Genomic DNA, 20,064 nt, shown 5'->3' on the forward strand with positions numbered 1-20,064 from the left:
ATGAACTTCACTCTGGATCTAGAACTCAGCCACTGAGTACAACCACCCTGTGGATTTTATCTGTTTATTTGTGAGTTATTCCTTCATTTCTTTCATAGTTCTTTGTTTTGCAGGAAAATACCCAAGTGCAGAAAATGCATGAAGGATCCACAGTTTTATTCATGAACATATTTATGTATGTAATAGCAGAAAGTAAATCATACAAAGTCTTACTCTGTAAATTCGTTTACTAAAACTCAAGCTGATTGTGGCATTTTTCTAAGTTTATACGTGAGTACTATATTTTTTATTTCCTACTCGTGTTATATAGATGGTCATGAGGTTAGATAACAGTTTCAAGATAGCATATCAGCGACATTATGTTTTTTGCGCATCATTTTGCACACCTTATACCTTTTTTTTCTTTTTTCTTTTTTGGAATTATATAAAGAGAAGCATTACCAAAGTCCATTTGGCTTCATAGATTTCATATTTTCCTACAAAAATTGCATAATGAAATATACATTCAGATATTCGGTTGTACATTGAGTACTGTTTTATAAAATGTATTCCAAAAAAATATAAAAATATTTATATATATATATATATAAATCAGTTGATTTGGTTATTAAAAAAAAGATTCTCTTCCTATCTTGGTCACCCTGCTGTATTGCACTCCTGGTAATGTTGGACTGGCTTTACTTTGGAGGAGAAAGGCATCTCATCAGCACTGGAGAGATGTTTACTGTTGCAGCCGTGGGCTCATTTCAAAATTGTCCCTTTGCTCTCTCCATACGGACTGTCCCATGTGCTGCGTCAGTTGGACCAGTGCCACACGGGTGCAGTCTAGCTGCTCACTGTGCACTCAGACTGAACACGTCACTATGATCCAGGTGACCTTGCTGAGGGAAAGAAAGAAAAGAAAAGGGATCAGCATTAAGGTAGTGAGCAAAATATGATTACAATTACTGTGGAGCGAAAACGGGCAAGACAGATGATGACGCACAGGTCTCCATTTCCTTCTCGCAGATGTAGCTTATGAGATCTTCACAGGAGAAATCGTTCCATAGCGCTTCGTGGGTGAGACCCGCGCAGTCTTCTCCTTCTTCATGGCCGTGGCCCCAGTTGTCGGGCTGACCTGGCTTCCATTTCCTGCAGGCGAACAACAGAGGGCGATCACATGTTAGATTTACTGTGTTTGATCTAAGAGCCTAGGAGAAAAGCAAATAAAATAAATCGCATCCAACAATTTTCCATTGAATATGCCTTTATTTTCGGTGGTTAGATCTGAAGGCAGATCCCTGTGGTTAACTTTTCTCAGTAATGCTGCATTAAACTTTTTCACTGTTCGTCTCATTGTTCTGTTTGCAGTTTTGTACACTTTAGTGTTTATCTCACTGTTCCCGAAAAGCAGTGAAATGCTCTCACTGGACGTGCCTCTATAAACAATGTTAGAATGAATTTGAATGTGTTTCTTTTGTTTAAACAGGCAGCAACGAGACTTGAGCACTGGAGGTCTACATTCAACTCCGTGCAATCACAAACTTTTCATAAGATTTTCACAGGGTTTTCAAAGTTTATTTTGTAATGTTTCATGTAACTGAAAACCTACAGTTGTTATTATTGTTGGCATTTTTATTGGAAAGAAGTTCTTCTCTGAAACAAATATCCCTCCTGAGCATTTCCTAATTTACTGTAATACTGACGTGAAAGTAGGTTCAGTCCCATCCAGCCAGCGCCACGTGCGCTCCTCTTCCCTGTCGGTCAGACCCATCCAGAAGTAACCTTTGCCAAAGATCTGCCTCTTCAGCCATTTCTGAGGTCACATGAGGACAGAAAGAAAACTCAGTCAAAACTCACAAATACTAGAGAGCAATGTCAGATTACAAGATGTGCGACTCACCTGTTCCTCCATGTCGTTGATGATTAATAATGAACCAGACATTGATTCACAGGTTGTCTTTGCATGATCAAAGCTCTGCAGGTCTTTGGAGAAAAAATAGCACTTGTCTTTGTAGTTTAGCCATTCAGCAGGGCATCCTGCAAGATATTGAAAAAGCATTGTACAATTTATTTTTTTCTACAGTGATGTGAGATGAAGAAAAAAAAAAGCTCAGTTTAGCAGAAAGTACCACAAACCTGGCTCTGCCTAGCATTCCTGTAAAACATGTAGTTTTAACCACATAGTTATATATCTATATCTATCAAGAAAAAGTATGAAGAGACAGCAAACTAGACCACTCTAGTTGAGTCCCAGAATAAAAATACAGAGCTGTAAAGGAATGTAACAGGTCTCCTGTGACTAAATTGGCTAGTACGCGAGAGGCTAGTTGGTGCTTTTTTAGCCTTTAGACCACAGGTGTCGAAATCCAGGCCTCGAGGGCCGGTGTCCTGCAGGTTTTAGATGTGTCCTTGATCTAATTGATTTAAATGGCTAAATTACCAACATGTCTTCAAGTTCTCCAGAAGCCTGGTAATGAACTAATCATTTGATTCAGGTGTGTTGAAACAGGGTTATATCTAAAACCTGCAGGACACCTGCCCTCGAGGCCTGGAGTTCGACACCCCTTGCAGACCCTAGTTAGCTACACTAACCAGCTGCTAGCAGTAGCTTTATATTTTGCATGAAAATTGGTAACAAGCTAAACATGATACTAATATGGTGATATTCTAGTTACCAACCAAAGTAAATATATGCTATCTGACTAAGTCAAAATAATCATTCTGAAACTGATTATGAAGTCATACCTGGAGCCCATATGGTAGGACCCACTGCCTCATCCTGCAGAGACACAGGTCCAAAAGGAACTGCAGGGACCCGGATTGGTAGTCCTGGTTGTCCGGGTGGTCCTACTGGCCCTGAGGGCCCTACTGGTCCTGGCAGTCCCCTTGGTCCTTGCTCTCCAGGTGGTCCAATTGGGCCACGGATACCTGGTGGGCCCTGTACACCCTGAGGACCAGCTTGTCCATCTCTTCCAGGCAAACCAGCACTACCTGGTTCTCCTTTAGTACCAGGTGGTCCAGCTCTGCCTCCTGACCCTCTAGGGCCCTTTGACCCGGGGCTGCCAGGTATGCCTGGGAGACCCTTTAACCCTGGAAGGCCCGGTGGTCCTGGACTACCCTGCTCTCCTCTAGGTCCTCGGATCCCAGGAGCTCCCTTGTCTCCTTTCTCTCCCTTCTGGCCTGACTGACCAGGTAGTCCCTGAGGTCCTTTGTCCCCTCTTGGCCCTCTGGGACCAGGGGGACCTGAAACAAAAGAACATTCTCTAACTTTCTCAATTTAATCTTAGCAAGAAAGTTAAAATAAAATGTAAAATTTATAACACGCATTGATTCATATAATAAATTTTGCAGGCACACTTCTCATACCCTTTAAAATAGTAAAGTTGGTTATTAGTTGTGAATGCTTGGTGTCCACCAGCTTCATCTCCTCCATGACAATAGAGAGGCTTGTGACCTCCTTGTCCATACGCGCTGCCAGCTCTTCCTGCTGTGACCTCAGACTCGTTGCGTCTGTCCTCACGTCAGCCATGCTGTTGTTGAGGTGTAGCAGGAAGTCTGAATGACGGCCAACTGTCTCTGAACAAGTGCGTAAATCATTCAGGTTTAGATTGATTGCACCAAGAAGCTGTGTGGTGAAGCTGATGTTGCCAGTCACACGATCAATACTCTGCTCCGACTCATCCAGTCGCACCTCTAGGCGGTCAAACTTTGTAGATGTGAGGTTGCCGAAGTCCCTCTGCTGATCCATGATCTCCCTCAGAGTCTGGTCATGAACCTCTGCCAGGCTGCTGGTGTTCTGGAGCTGGTTAGCAATAAAAGTGAGCTGTGTCCCCACATCCTCCAGGCTGTCATTGTTGGACTTAGCTAGAGCTGAGGTATTACTGGCCAAGATCTGCAGGTTTTCCACTTTGCTACGAAGCCACTCTGTATCAGAGCGGGTCTGTCGGGTGTTCTGTTCAAGGCTCTGAAAGTCATTGCGCATCTTATGAATAGCCTGGCTGGTGTCATCGACTGAGCGTTGCAGAGCAGCAATGAGGCCTCTCTGCTGGTCCTGAGTGAGGTTGAGACTGCTAATGCTGAGCAGCGCCTGATTTTGGAGTTTTACCTGCTGTTGGAGTTCTCTTTGCAACCTAGCTGTGTCTTCCTGTAGACCCTCAATGATGCTGCCGTACGACTGCAGACTGCCATTTACAGAGCGCAAGGTGGCTGTGTTAATGTTCAGCAGTCCTTGAATGGAGCCCTGGCTGCTCTGGATGTCTGAGCCAATGTTTTGCAGCTGATTCAGCTTAACTTGATCACTGCGGATGCGCTCTTCCACCGCAGACAGCTGCCTCTGGAGGGTCCAGATGTTGTTCTTAAAAGCCTGGATCTCTGTGGTGGTATTCTCCGACTTCTCTCCGGTCTGATCATCTGAAGATGCAGATTTGTACAGTAAATGATAAAAAAAAATATGTCGATGATTTACTGTAGCTTTTAGTTACAGCTTTTGACTTCAACGTGTGAGCCTAGATACATACCTAGCTTTTTCAAATCAGTCTCAACAGCAATGATCTTTCCTCCATAGTTTGCAATACCTTCAGACACACTGTCAACTCTTTGCACCACTGTAAAGAAAACAGGGCAGGCAAGACAAAGGTTAGCTTGACAGGCTCTGTCTTTCATTAACAGACAAAACAGGTATGACAGAACTGCCTGCAACCACAGACACCGTATATAAATGGGATCAGAGAGGAAACCAATTAAAGTCTCTGACATACACTATAGGGGAGATGTGTCCACATCTCTTGGAGGCATGTAATAATGACAAACCCTCAGTAATGTAATCCCTTGGGTTACACCAGATTCAGACGTAAAGTGATATGGAGTTGCTGTGCATTGAAAAGGAAAAAGGCATTAATAAAGGCATTAATAAAGAGCGAGAGAGAGAGGGAGGAAGATTCAGCAATGATGGTGTGGGTGGTCAGTGACCAATGCTTAGATGTTAGGTGCATAGGAGGACATTGCAGAGGGCCTTAGGGGACAGGAAGTGACCTGAGGGGGGGCTTCAGTAAACAAGCGGATCAAAGATGACCAGTGGAGACAGACTCTGTGGCAGGGAGGCTCTTCACGCCCCCACAGGCGACACAGGCATTCATTTCCTCTGGAATGTGTCTGGGATTCCAGGGCTGCATCCCGCTTCTACCTCCAGTCTCACCAGGGGGACACATCCTGTAAGTGGGAACAGCATTGGCTCCTCTGCTGTGAAGCTGCATCTGAACTGTTTACTTCAGGATAACGGCTGAATCCAAGGGGTTTAATTATTGACCAGAAACTAAATATATCTTTTCCCCTGAATGGGAGCAAGCATCAAAATGCTTTAGATTAATGTTAGCATGAAGTGTGTCTCTGTTTAGTTTTGAATATTTTTTTAAAAAAATGTACAGACTAAACTAGGACATACAACTTTTTAATTGGTGAGTTCTAGAAATCGTGGTAGGCTGATTTTGTGGTTTGAACTGAGTTACAATAGCTGTTTTCATCTGTTTTCAGATTGTATGCTTAAAAAAAACGTCTGGAAATTTAATTCTGAAAATGTTTCCCGTCTTTGGCTTTTTAACCCTCTTCAAAACCCACCTAAACTTGTTTAGCAAACCAGTAAAACTGTCTTGCGATGCAACTGTACCACATTATTTTTTAGTTATGAATCTAAAAGGTCAGTTGGATAGGAAATACTGCACACACAGAAAATTAAATGTAACACATTTCCAGTAACCAGATGTACAATGAAGCTCCACAAACACCTAAAAAAAGCATATAAACTTTAAGCTCTGCAGACCTATCGTAATCTACACCTATGGCACATTGTTTCATTAGCAAACACACAGACACACACACACACACACACACACACACACTAACCTGGAAACTAAAGCTAAACATGAGCAGAAGCTTCTGGAACTTTTCCACATGTTCTGTTCATGGGCTGGCCTCAGGAGAGGATCATTGCATCACACAGTGGTAAAATTAACCATAAAACACACATGCAAAAAGCTGAAATTACAACAGGGCTGCAGAGTAAAGCATTATTTTGCCTCATAGGCCCAAATGTTGTAGAAATGAGCTGTTTTGTACTCAGTTTGAACTCTTTCCAAGATTTTGTGTGGGTTCTGAAACTGTGTGTCGGCTCTGCCCAGGCTGTCTTGTAAAATCAAACTCTCTTATGCAACTTTTTAATGAAGTGAGTGAACTTCAAACTCCAGTGTGGGATTGCGCTGAATCTAAGAAGGCCAGCACATTAGCTAAAAGGACAGCGACAGTTTAGCATTAGCTGTCAACTGCAGTAAATTTCACTAGTTAAAACAGGTAGAACAGGAAACAAAAAACACATCTGCATAGGGACTCTGTCTGCAGCAGAAATGATGAATTGATCAATGAAATGTTTTTTGCTCATGAACCGAAAGTTATTTAAAGTTAATCTATAGAGAAATGTCAGTATTTCACTCTTTGGTGTTTTATGCTTGGAATTCAGAAAGAGAGTCACAGGCTTCTGGTCCTTTTTCTTTGAGGAAAATTAATGGGACGTGAACCCATATGCTCTGAGAATAACCTCATTTTGCTTTTGGTCCTGTCAATTAAGAAAACAAGCTGCAGGAGAAAAGAGTGGGGTCACTGCCTCCCAACTACACTTCTGTGATTAAACTGCATCAGAACAAAAGAGCCACATACAGGACGTTTCTGTGGGTCAGTGATGGAGGACAGAGAGAGACACACAAGTTTATTGCATAGAAGACTCTGGGTCTCACTACATAACCATCTGGAGCTGGGAGTGTGTTTAGGCTGAGCTGTGGTTCCCTTGACAGAGGAGTGCTTCAGTGCCAGTAAAAACCCAGTTTCAGTGGGTTCTGCTGGAGTTGCACTGAGTTCACTCACTTCTCATCTGGGATCAATTAGGCCTGCCTAAAAACATGCAGCGAGGAACAAGAAAGACCGGCTGAGCTCACAGCGTAGGGGGACATCATTGTTCGTGTACTCAAGGCACACAGATAAGCCCCGAACATGTTAACTTCACGCCATTTTCACCAATTGAAAATAAGACGGGGACATAGAGCAGTCACATATGGGAATGTTTAAGACAATTATAGCAGGAACATTCAGAGTTCAATCCTCCAAAAGACGGCGGGACTGCTTCCCGACCTGGAAAAAATTTGAAAAAAAAAAAAAGCCAACCAGGAAGTTCAGCTCCACAAAGCCTGAAGAACTTCTCCGGAGGTGTGAGCTTTGGGGGAGTTGGTAAAATAAACTGAGAGAAGAGAGAGAAAAGAGAGAAGGCAGACAGACAGTCAGATGAAGTTGAAATTTAAAGGGTATTTTCACCCAAATTACATAGACAAATACTGTACATGCTCACGACTGATGTTTGTAGTCTTGCATACCATGGCTACTTCACCTGTCCCTCCTGCACTTTCTTGCTCATTGTGTCAGATGTTTAGCTACTCCTCGGCCTCCTTTAGTAGTAATGATACTTGTAACAAATGTAGCATATTTGCAGCTCTGGAGGCCAGGATTACTGAATTGGGGACTCGGCTTTGCACCCTTCATTCACCCAGAGCTAGCCAGGCCCCTGTAGCTGGTGCAGCTGAAGATAGCATAGGCCCTGCTAGCTGTTCCCCGGCAGACCCCAAGCAGCTGGGGAAAGAGGGCGGCTGGGTGACGGTGAGGAGGAAGCATAGTCCTAAACAGAAGCCCCAGGTACACCACCAACCTGTTCATGTGTCTAACCGTTTTTCCCCACTCGGCGACACACACGCCGGGGGTCAAACTCTGGTAATTGGTGATTCTGTTCTCAGACATGTGAAGCTAGAGACACCGGCAACCATAGTCAATTGTCTTCCAGGGTCCAGAGCAGGCGACATTGAAGGACATTTAAAACTGCTGGCTAAGGGTAAACGGAAATTCAGTAAAATCATAATTCACGTCGGCAGTAATGACACCCAGTTACGCCAATTGGAGGTCACTAAAATCAATATTGAATCGGTGTGCAACTTTGCCAAAAAAAAGTTTTCTCTGGTCCCCTCCCCAATCAGACCAGGAGTGACATGTTTAGCTGCATGTTCTCCTTAAATTGCTGGCTGTCTGAGTGGTGTCCCAGAAACGATGTGGGCTTCATAGGTAATTGGCAAACCTTCTGGAGGAAACCTGGTCTTGTTAGGAGAGACGGCATCCATCCCACTTTGGATGGAGCAGCTCTCATTTCTAGAAATATGGACAAATTTATTAAACCCGCCAAAATATGACTATCCAGAGTTGGGACCAGGAAGCAGAGTTGCAGTCTTACACACCTCTCTGCAGCTTCTCTCCTCCTGCTACCACCCCAAAAACCTCCATAGAGACTGTGTCAGCTTCCAAAAAGACAAAAAATAAACTAAAAACCAGCAACAAACAATTTAAACATAAAAAATCAAAAAGAAAGAACAATACAGTATCCACATCTGAACCAAAGAGTAAAACAGTGAAATGTGGATTATTAAATATTAGGTCTCTCTCCTCCAAGTCTCTGTTAGTACATGACTTAATAATTGATCAACAAATCGATTTACTCTGCCTTACAGAAACCTGGTTGCACAGGTTCGAAGCACAGGCCGAGGGGGCAGCAATTTTTCACACCAGCCTATTAATTAACGAAAGACCAAGACACACTTTTAATTCATTTGAAAGCCTGATGCTTAGCCTTGTCCACCCCAGCTGTGAAACTCCAGAAACCAGTCTTAATTGTTACCATCTATCGTCCACCTGGGCCTTACACAGAGTTTCTGTCTGATTTCTCAGACTTTTTATCTGATTTAGTGCTCAGCTCAGATAAAATAATTATTGTGGGTGATTTTAACATCCATGTAGATGCTAAGAATGACTCAGCACTGTAGCCAGGCTGACAAAAAGTCAGAGCTCTTTTGAGCCAACCATCCCTTTAACATTAACTAGTAATGACTTCATGAACTTCTTCACAAATAAAATTTTTATCATTAGAGAAAAAATTACCAATAATCATCCCACAGATGTAATATTATCTACAGCGACTCTTAGTACCATTGATGTTAAGTTAGACTCTTTTTCTCCAATTGATCTTTCTGAGTTAACTTCAATAATTACTTCCTCCAAACCATCAACGTGTCTTTTAGACCCCGTTCCTACAAAACTGCTCAAAGAAGTCCTGCCATTAATTAATTATTCGATCTTAAATTTGATCAACTTATCTCTAATAATCGGCTATGTACCACAGGCCTTCAAGCTGGCTGTAGTTAAACCTTTACTCAAAAAGCCATCTCTAGACCCAGCAGTCTTAGCTAATTATAGGCCAATCTCCAACCTTCCTTTCATATCAAAAATCCTTGAAAGAGTAGTTGTCAAACAGCTAACTGCTCATCTGCAAAGGAAGGGTTTATTTGAAGAGTTTCAGTCAGGTTTCAGAGCTCATCACAGCACAGAAACAGCTTTAGTGAAGGTTACAAATGATCTTCTTATGGCCTCTGACAGTGGACTCATCTCTGTGCTTGTCCTGCTAGACCTCAGGGCAGCATTCGATACTGTTGACCATAATATCCTATTAGAGCAATTAGAACATGCTGTAGGTATTACAGGTACTGTGCTGCAGTGGTTTGTATCATATCTATCTAATAGACTCCAATTTGTACATGTAAATGGAGAGTCCTCTTCACACACTAAGGTCAATTATGGTGTTCCACAGGGTTCAGTGCTAGGACCAATTCTGTTTACATTATACGTGCTTCCCTTAGGCAGTATCATTAGAAGACATAGCATACATTTTCACTGCTATGCAGATGACACCCAGCTCTATCTATCTATGAAGCCAGATAACACACACCAATTAGTTAAACTGCAGGAATGTCTTAATGACATAAAGACCTGGATGGCCGCTAACTTTCTGCTTCTTAATTCAGATAAAACTGAGGTTATTGTACTCGGCCCTGAAAATCTTAGAAATATGGTATCTAACCAGATTCATACTCTGGATGGCATTACCTTGGCCTCCAGTAACTCTATGAGGAACCTTGGAGTCATTTTTGACCAGCATATGTCCTTCAACGCACATATTAAACAAATATGTAGGACTGCTTTCTTCCATTTGCGCAACATCTCTAAAATTAGAAATATCCTGTCTCAGAGTGATGCTGAAAAACTAGTTCATGCATTTATTACTTCCAGGCTGGACTACTGTAATTCATTATTATCAGGATGTCCAAAAAACTCGCTGAAAAGTCTTCAGTTAATCCAAAATGCTGCAGCAAGAGTACTGACAGGGACTAGAAAGAGAGAGCAGATTTCTCCTGTTTTGGCTTCCCTTCATTGGCTTCCTGTTAAATCCAGAATTGAATTCAAAATCCTGCTCCTCACATACAAGGTCTTAAATAATCAGGCCCCATCTTATCTTAATGACCTTGTAGTACGATATCACCCTATTAGAGCACTTCGCTCTCGCTCTGCAGGCCTACTTGTTGTTCCTAGAGTATTTAAAAGTAGAATGGGAGGGAGAACCTTCAATTTTCAGGCCCCTCTTCTGTGGAACCAGCTTCCAGTTTGGATTCGGGAGACAGAAACTATCTCTACTTTTAAGATTAGGCTTAAAACTTTCCTTTTTGCTAAAGCATATAGTTAGGGCTGGACCAGGTGACCCTGAATCCTCCCTTAGTTATGCTGCAATAGACGTAGGCTGCCGGGGATTCCCATGATGCATTGAGTTTTTCCTTTCCAGTCACCTTTCTCACTCAATATGTGTTAATAGACCTCTCTGCATTGAATCATATCTGTTATTAATCTCTGTCTCTCTTCCACAGCATGTCTTTTATCCTGTTTTCCTTCTCTCACCCCAACCGGTCGCAGCAGATGGCCCCGCCCCTCCCTGCGCCTGGTTCTGCCGGAGGTTTCTTCCTGTTAAAAGGGAGTTTTTCGTTCCCACTGTCGCCAAAGTGCTTGCTCATAGGGGGTCATATGATTGTTGGGTTTTTCTCTGTATTTATTATTGTGCGATCTACTGTACAATATAAAGCACCTTGAGGCGACTTTTGTTGTGATTTGGCGCTATATAAATAAAATAAAATTGAATTGAATACTGTATAGTTTTAGCCAATAATGTGGGGCTTATACTAAAAGGTGAGTAAAATTAAATTTCAGTCAGAACTCATATGGACAAAAGAGGCTTGTGATTTCCATTAGCTTTACATTTATATTTGGTAGCATTGCTCTGTTTAGGGACATCCTCCTGTGTGCATACGTGGAAAGCTAGAAGCAGGAAGTGCTAACAGCAACAACGGATATGCCATTGATTAAGTCAGACAGAGAATTACAGAGAGTGGGTTGCAGAGAGGCTTGCATAAGCGCAGTGGCATGCCTGACCGAACAAGATTTGTGGTACTCAAGACCATGAAATTGAAATGAAATTGAAATTAATTTGACTAAGATTACTTTAAGTTTATGACAGTTACTGAAAAACACAGGCAAGGAGCACTATAAAAAAATGAAAATGACTACAAAAAAAATGAAAATGACATTGTTTCAATGAAGTGACTTCATTGAACCAACAACCAGAATCTCACAAACAGAGATCTATCAGCACTAGGTAATTGAAACAAAGACAGTGTTTGCCGAAAGGTAAAGAAAGAAAATCCAATTTTGGAAAAAAACACATATTATGACAATGACAATGTTTCGAATTGCTTGTTGAAGCAACCAATGGATATTAGTACAGTATAGTACTGTGGAAAAGTCTTGAGCTACCCATTATTTCTTTAGATATTTCTTTAACAGCATCTTGAGCAATATTTTTCAGAGGAATTTTAGGACTACTGGAGGACGAAAAACCTAAAAAAAAAACCCCACAGTATCTACAGCAGATGAACAGTATGCAAAAGTTACATCAGTTACATCTGGCCCTTCAGTTGATCCATCAACGGTTTGCTGAAGCCTCATCAGAAATGGTGTCAGTGGAAGGGTGGCTGTCAAACAGCCATTGGTAAGGAAGGGAAACAGAGAGAAAAGACTGAGGTCTGCCAAATTACACAAGAACCGGATTGAAAATCAGTGGCAACAGGTCTTATGGAATGATGAATCCAAATGTAAAATTTTTGGTTTAAATCATCAGTATATATGGAGGAGATCAGGAGAGAGTGTGTTACTGTTACAGCCATATAATATCAGTCATGGATTAGCCTCCCCAGAACCTAGATCTCAACATTATTAAAGCAGGTGGGATCGTCTTGACAACAAACAATACAAAAGGCAGAAACATTGAAAGTAGAGCTTTGGATGTCCTTCAAGAAGTCTGCAGAACTATTCCTGAAGACGACTTAAAGAAATGACAAGAAAGCTGATTAAGAGAGTTCAGGCTATGTTGAAGAATAAAGATGGTCACACTAAATATTGACTTTCAAGCTCATTTTTGTTTTATATACTGTATATGTTTGTACATTTATATATGTTTTGATTTCTATATGCACCTATTTCCTATTTTCCTATCAAAATATAAAGGAATGGGGATTGGCTAAAGCCTTTCACAGTACTGTATCATCTTCTCTGGCTATTTCACGTTTCCATTCACAATATATAGAGTATTTGGAGTCAACCCCGCATGTGAAATGCACTGCCAGGCATATTTGTTTTGTTAGCTGTTTCTCTTGGGTTCAATCACTGTTTGTTTTTGGTAACTTCATATTTACACATGAAGGTGAAATCTCTCACGTGACTCTGCAAGAAAGTAAACAAGCATTTTTTTCGTAAAATCTAAAACTCCTTGAGTAATGTTTTTGGGTTTTTTTGGCGGGGGGGGGGGTAATTTGGTTTAACAGGGCATTTATCTGTAACAGGAAATGTAGAGAGAGTAAATTGAGGGTAAAACTGCTAAGTCCTCGTGGATGTGGCAGAAGTGTTGTCATACTTTCCATTACTGAAACATTGAATAATGACAATGAAGCATTGCAAAAGAACATTCATGTCATACTTGAGCATGCTGAAGTCCACTCAAGGGACAGAGAGCTGTTTGCCTCATGCACAGGAGGTCTCATGCGGTCATGAAACAGTAAAGCTCTTGGCAGCACAAAGAGAAAACTAATGATATGTTTGGATGGTTACTCCATCAACATAATGTAAGTGAATCATTTCAACATTTCAGAAAACAAAGGGCGTCATTGTAGAAGTGTTTGCCATCCTCTAATTTATTCTGTTAGATTACAGTGATAGTGGAAAGGAGCGTGGCGGGCAGCTTGTTTTACCTTTATATCCAAGTATAGCAACAGCGATGGTGAGGAGTGTACACAGCACATAGAGCAGAGCTATGGAGGTCTTCAGTGCCCATTCATTCTTACACTTCGTGCACTGGGTGCCCTCCTGGATTCCTGCGTAAAAACATGAAAGAATACCAAATGAGTCAATACACTTTGCTTCCTATGGAGCATTTTTCTGAATCAGAAATGCCTAAAGTGTGTAGGTGGAGTTTGGTGTTCGCTAAGGACTCCAGGAGACCCACATCTGGATAAACAGCCCTGGAGTCTACATTAAAGAGGCCAGCTCTTCCCTCGGGGGTCCTGGTGGAGAAGCGACACAAAAACAATCCCCCCCCACTGACTTGTTTAGACTCAGCGACATGCTTATTTTCCTGAACTTAGTCTTCTCTCAGCAAACTGCCTCTCTTTCAGTTGCCTTGTGTGAAAAGATTTCTTCCCAGAGAAACGGAGGCAAATGGTGTGTAGGTTTGGTTTTTTTTTAATGCAGTGTCAGGACTGTGGAATGAAATTAGGGGCCCTTAGCGTGTGGGGACACTTTTGGAATATTCCTTTTCAAGGATATTTTTCATGACAGATGAGTGGTGAGCTCTACAGTGCTGACGGGAACACAGCTGCATTTCATTTTCAGTTCAGGGAGTGTGTGTGTGTGTGTAAAGGCTGGGAATGTAGTGTGTGAGTGTGTGTGAATTTTGTGTTTTTGGGGGGGTATTTGCTTTTCATGTACCTGGAATAAATTTTTTTATAAAGGAATACAAGATATATTCAGATTAACAGGAGCCAGTCAGTTCCCATCATACGTGGACCTGTAAAGTGCAAGAATCACTTAGTGCCAAAGGTTTAACCACACATTGCGCTCGAGTGTGTTTTATATGGTGAGGTAATTCTTAAATAAACTAAAAATCCAGCGCCGATTGGATCCTCAGTGTCCCACTGGGAGTTTCGATGCCAAAGTTAACAACATCATTTATTCTTATTGGTGTGAAGGGATTTTTTGTAAGATCACTGATTGTTAGACCTCAGTCAAAGACCGTGTCAAGTTGGAGAGGAGGGGGAACACCTGGTCAACCTCAACAGGAGATTTACTGTAAAGAGTACAAGCAAGTGATGGATGAAACTGAAAAAGGGGGTTCTAGATGTAATCGTTCCATGTGATTGATTCTGTGCAAACTCAAATGACACCACCATTACCTCACTGACCAGCAAGAAGACCTACTTTACTTCATATGCCTTAAGGTGCACTCAGTGTATCGGGCCAGTACCCACACTGTTAAAAGCATGTCTTCAGTCGAGGTAAACCAACAAATCAGCCAAGCTTTTTAACCTGTTGTAGAGGTTGGGATGTTCGCGGTAGATCTTTTGGACCCCAATGGTTGCAAATTGGGAGGTCCATGAATTGGACTTGACTGGAATTTGTCAACTATTACAAACCTTTGGGTTCTGGCATTTATGATGATGTAATGATACAATGACACATGCCACCTACCAAAAAATTGCCACCCCCAGTGGCCCTTAATGAAGGCCTCCCCTAGCAGGACCCCTTCCCACTGCAAAATCTGCTGAGGAAAGGTTTGAGGGACGGATCAAAGAAGCCAAGTATTCATACAGCCTCCACATTTCCCACATCACAATGTACTCACATAGCACTGAGGCCTCACGTAGCAACCTACAGCAACCAGGATCCACTGCCAACATCCTGGTACCTAATACCAGAGAACACCCACAGAGATCTCATTTCTGAGTCAGGGCTGTTTAGGCAGTACAAGGTGACTTATACATTAAAAAGTAAGAGGCTGACTGGTGTATGACTTATACTCAAGTCAAGTCAAGTGGCTTTTATCGTCATTTCAGCCATGTACAGTGGTACAGTACAGAGTGAAACGAGACAGCATTCCTCTGAGACCCTGGTGTTACACATGACATATAACAGACAATCAACACAGGACTACGTAAAGTGCAATGTGCAAAAATTGCAAAAAAAAAAAAAGACAAGACAGTGCAACACTAGACAGAACAGGATGATGGCGCGGATGCTGTAAGTGTCCGTGATGGAGGGAAGAGAAGGTATTGCAATCCACCTTTACCATATCAGACAGTGATGCAGCTGCTCAGGACGCTCTCGATAGTCTCTCTGTTGAACGTGGTGAGAATGGATGGAGGGAGATGGGCTTATCTCAGCTTCTGCAGGAAGTAGAGGCGCTGTTGGGCCTTCTTAGTTATGGAGCTGGTGTTGAGAGACCAGGAGAGGTTTTCCGCCAGGTGGACACCAAGGAATTTGGTGCTCTTGACGACGATTATAAGTAATAAGCATCAACATTACCAATATCCTTTTTTCATTTACTTTTTCCTTAAGGGGAAAGACAATCCCTGAGCCATAGATATATAATTTTACCACTGGGATTTTTTCTTTTGTTGCACAGATATTAGTGTTCAAATTTTAAAGTTTATGGCCATACCTGTGGTGATCTTCTTTCTGAGGAAATTATAATTTAAACAAAAAGGTTTTTTTTTTAATCGCACTTTGTCTTTACTAAATGTGAAGAGATTAAAAAACCCTCAATTTAAAGAACTGTTTATGAGTATTTATTTATTTATTTGCAGGATCCTGAAGCAGTTAATTGACTTCTTCCAATTTCTTCCAATTAACTTCACACCTAAAAACATTTTTTGCTCACCAACTTCTAAGAAAGCAGCTGTCTGATTTCATGCGGTAGCTTTTGGATTTTTTTTTTGCAGGAAACGATACAGGTGAGAACAATTAGTCTGAATAAAATCAGTTAAGTTGCATCATAGTAAAACTGCTAACACAGAAGAGTCTGTAAATGTGAAGCAAACTACAAGGAGTGCAGAATTATTAGGCAAATGAGTATTTTGTCCACATCATCCACTTCATGCATGTTGTCTTACTCCAAGCTGTATAGGCTTGAAAGCCTACTACCAATTAAGCATATTAGGTGATGTGCATCTCTGTAATGAGAAGGGGTGTGGTCTAATGACATCAACACCCTATATCAGGTGTGCATAATTATTAGGCAACTTCCTTTCCTTTGGCAAAATGGGTCAAAAGAAGGACTTGACAGGCTCAGAAAAGTCAAAAATAGTGAGATATCTTGCAGAGGGATGCAGCAATCTCAAAATTGCAAAGCTTCTGAAGCGTGATCATCGAACAATCAAGCGTTTCATTCAAAATAGTCAACAGGGTCGCAAGAAGCGTGTGGAAAAACCAAGGCGCAAAATAACTGCCCATGAACTGAGAAAAGTCAAGCGTGCAGCTGCCAAGATGCCACTTGCCACCAGTTTGGCCATATTTCAGAGCTGCAACATCACTGGAGTGCCCAAAAGCACAAGCTGTGCAATACTCAGAGACATGACCAAAGAAAGGCTGAAAGACGACCACCACTGAACAAGACACACAAGCTGAAACGTCAAGACTGGGCCAAGAAATATCTCAAGACTGATTTTTCTAAGGTTTTATGGACTGATGACATGAGAGTGAGTCTTGATGGGCCAGATGGATGGGCCCGTGGCTGGATTGGTAAAGGGCAGAGAGCTCCAGTCCGACTCAGACGCCAGCAAGGTGGAGGTGGAGTACTGGTTTGGGCTGGTATCATCAAAGATGAGCTTGTGGGGCCTTTTCGGGTTGAGGATGGAGTCAAGCTCAACTCCCAGTCCTACTGCCAGTTTCTGGAAGACACCTTCTTCAAGCAGTGGTACAGGAAGAAGTCTGCATCCTTCAAGAAAAACATGATTTTCATGCAGGACAATGCTCCATCACACGCGTCCAAGTACTCCACAGCGTGGCTGGCAAGAAAGGGTATAAAAGAAGAAAAACTAATGACATGGCCTCCTTGTTCACCTGATCTGAACCCCATTGAGAACCTGTGGTCCATCATCAAATGTGAGATTTACAAGGAGGGAAAACAGTACACCTCTCTGAACAGTGTCTGGGAGGCTGTGGTTGCTGCTGCACGCAATGTTGATGGTGAACAGATCAAAACACTGACAGAATCCATGGATGGCAGGCTTTTGAGTGTCCTTGCAAAGAAAGGTGGCTATATTGGTCGCTGATTTGTTTTTGTTTTGTTTTTGAATGTCAGAAATGTATATTTGTGAATGTGGAGATGTTATATTGGTTTCACTGGTAAAAATAAATCATTGAAATGGGTATATATTTGTTTTTTGTTAAGTTGCCTAATAATTATGCACAGTAATAGTCACCTGCACACACAGATATCTCCCTAAAATAGCTAAAACTAAAAACAAACTAAAAACTACTTCCAAAAACATTCAGCTTTGATATTAATGAGTTTTTTGGGTTCATTGAGAACATGGTTGTTGTTCAATAATAAAATTATTCCTCAAAAATACAACTTGCCTAATAATTCTGCACTCCCTGTATAGAGATTTGGCAGTTTTTAAAATGCTTTTGTTCCTGATCCAAACTTTACTCTCTCAACTTAAACAGAGAAGATTTATGTTTTCAACTCAAAACTGTACTATAAAAAAAAATGGCCTTGAGCATTTGTTTCCAATGATGACAACACAGAAGCCCATAAATCTTATCAAAGTGTTTCAAAGCAAGACGTTTTTAAGCAAAATCAGTAACTTGTGACTCTCGTCTTGCCAAAATATTCACTTCTTTTCATTCTGTGGCCACAGAAAGATTAGGAAAGTGTGACATGAGTCACAGAAATGAGAGAAAACTGTGGAAACTGCAGTACTCAGGCAGGTTAAGAGCCTTGTTTGCCTTCTTATGTGTATTAACAGGTATTCATGCCTGAAACATGTTAATCTTTTCAAAAACACAGGTCCGGTTCAGGGCACGGAGCGAAAGTGATTACCGCATCAGGAGTTACTAAAGTCTTTCCTCGGCTTGGTTTAACTGTAAGCAGAGAAGTGAACTCTGGGAATATGGCCATGATAAATGATTGCCTTTTCTGAATCATTCATAACTGCTGGCATGTTTGAAGTGTCAGCTCGTGCAAACTTCCCCAATGAAGTGAGCACATCAGTTCATCAGCTCACAGTAATCAAAGTGCTGCTGTTCCAATCCAAACAAGCTGACAGTGTTTACAAATCTGCTGCGCTGAAATGATACCAAAACACTTTGTAAGTGTATGAACTATTGCACAGGCTAAACTCTTTTCCATCTCAGTGCACCCCTGATTGATGAGCTTCAGATGCTCCGTGGATTAAGTGGAGAATTTAAAATTTGACAGCTGCCGTGACACAAAACACGCGGCAAACATCACAATAGGAAAGGAGAGACTTCGGTTTCACAGCTAATTTACAAGAACAAAGAGAAAAGGCATCAGATGGAAAAGCTTAAACCTGAGTGTCCACACATGAGTGGGCTGTCCAGTTCAGAGGTCATAGCGTGCCTGCTGATTATTTTCCAGTGGGTCACTTCCTGGATAATCGGCTTGTTTTTTTCTTTTTATTTGTGTGTCAACTGTCCATCTTTTTTTACAGCTGGATTCCATAAACGTGAATCATCAGCACAGGACAAACTAAAGCAGATACACTTCTAACTGGCTTGTGTTGACTCAGTAGCAGAAGCTACATTACCCTCGGGGCTAGAAGTAAAATCTTTCACTTTCCTAAGAACTCAGAGATTTCACATGTGACAACCACAGTTTTTTTTTGTTGTTGAACCCAACCAAATGGCCAACGTGCAACTGAGACAAAATTAAAAGTTTAACTTGTGACAGGATATGTTTAATGTGAAACACAAATCCTACCATCAGTATCCACTTTCCCTCCAAAGGCTATGACTACATTGGCCAGCTGCAACATCACCACCAAGGTGTGTCCACCATAACATATCTAGTTTCTATTGTCACAGTTTCCATTGGGCCTGCACATAAATTTGTCACATTGCACGCCAGCTCTGTGTCCTCAGAGGTCATGGCCACTTGACACACTTTATGAGATCAGGACAATTTGAAGAAGCATTTAATTGGATAATTCCAAATAAATGCAAGGACAAGTTTCTTATTAATTAAAGAGCTCTGTTTTCTTTCATTTATTTTCTCTGAACATAATGCGTGTGTTGTCTTACTGTTGCAAGGCAATAAAACCAGCTGTTCACCTCACAGCAGCTCTTCGTGAAGTTTTCTGAGGCATACCGCTCCTTGAATCGAGGTAGATGTTAGGGTTTTTACAATAGTCAAATCAAGGACACGAAAACTCGGTTTCATTTAGAAAAGGCATTGTTTTGTTAACTACAAATAACTACCTGGAGGCATTTTTGCAATGGTCACAAGTGACAAAACAAAAAGGACTGTATATGCTAAGTATGTGGCAATCTGATATTTGGATCAGATATTAATACTGATACCGATACTGATCGAAAGGCTGGATCAGATAACGATTACATATCGATATTTCTGACTGATATCGGTGATGATATCTGATCCAGCTATCGATCAGATATTGCCAGTCTATTCAGTTCAGTTTGATGCTTTTGTGTTTAATTAATCATGGGACAGCAACAGCCAGTAACAGACCTAATATAGCGCGATAGAAGCTGTGTATATGGTCTGTACATAGCCCAACCATCCATCCATTCACTTCCGCTTATCCTTTTCAGGGTCGCGGGGGGCGCTGGAACCTATCCCAGCTGTCATAGGGCGAGAGGCGGGGTACACTCTGGACAGGTCGCCAGTCTGTCGCAGGGCCAACACACAGGGACAGACAACCATTCGCACTCACATTCATTCACACCTAGTGGCAATTTGGATTATCCAATTAACCTATCCCCACAAGCTGCATGTCTTTGGACGGTGGGAGGAAGCCGGAGTACCCGGAGGGA

The 20,064-nt window shown here is 41.7% G+C and overlaps 1 protein-coding gene across 1 annotated transcript in view; it reads right to left on the minus strand.

Annotated features, from left to right (window-relative positions):
- Positions 1-50: 50 nt before the first annotated feature.
- Positions 51-20,064, minus strand: part of LOC146380444 (collectin-12-like) — a 45,836-nt gene continuing 25,822 nt past the window's right edge. The window contains exons 3-10 of the mRNA XM_084939514.1: positions 13,242-13,364; positions 4,500-4,586; positions 3,349-4,392; positions 2,728-3,225; positions 1,883-2,019; positions 1,686-1,795; positions 986-1,131; positions 51-881 (exon numbers count right to left, since the gene is read on the minus strand). Coding sequence (XP_084795640.1) covers positions 862-881; positions 986-1,131; positions 1,686-1,795; positions 1,883-2,019; positions 2,728-3,225; positions 3,349-4,392; positions 4,500-4,586; positions 13,242-13,364 — 2,165 coding nt within the window. The 3' untranslated portion in view covers positions 51-861. The remainder of the gene's footprint in view (positions 882-985; positions 1,132-1,685; positions 1,796-1,882; positions 2,020-2,727; positions 3,226-3,348; positions 4,393-4,499; positions 4,587-13,241; positions 13,365-20,064) is intronic.

The sequence above is a fragment of the Perissodus microlepis genome, chromosome 9 (genome assembly GCF_051167445.1).
Source record: "Perissodus microlepis isolate ML-2025 ecotype Zambia chromosome 9, ASM5116744v1, whole genome shotgun sequence".
In the NCBI taxonomy this organism is placed as follows: domain Eukaryota; kingdom Metazoa; phylum Chordata; class Actinopteri; order Cichliformes; family Cichlidae; genus Perissodus; species Perissodus microlepis.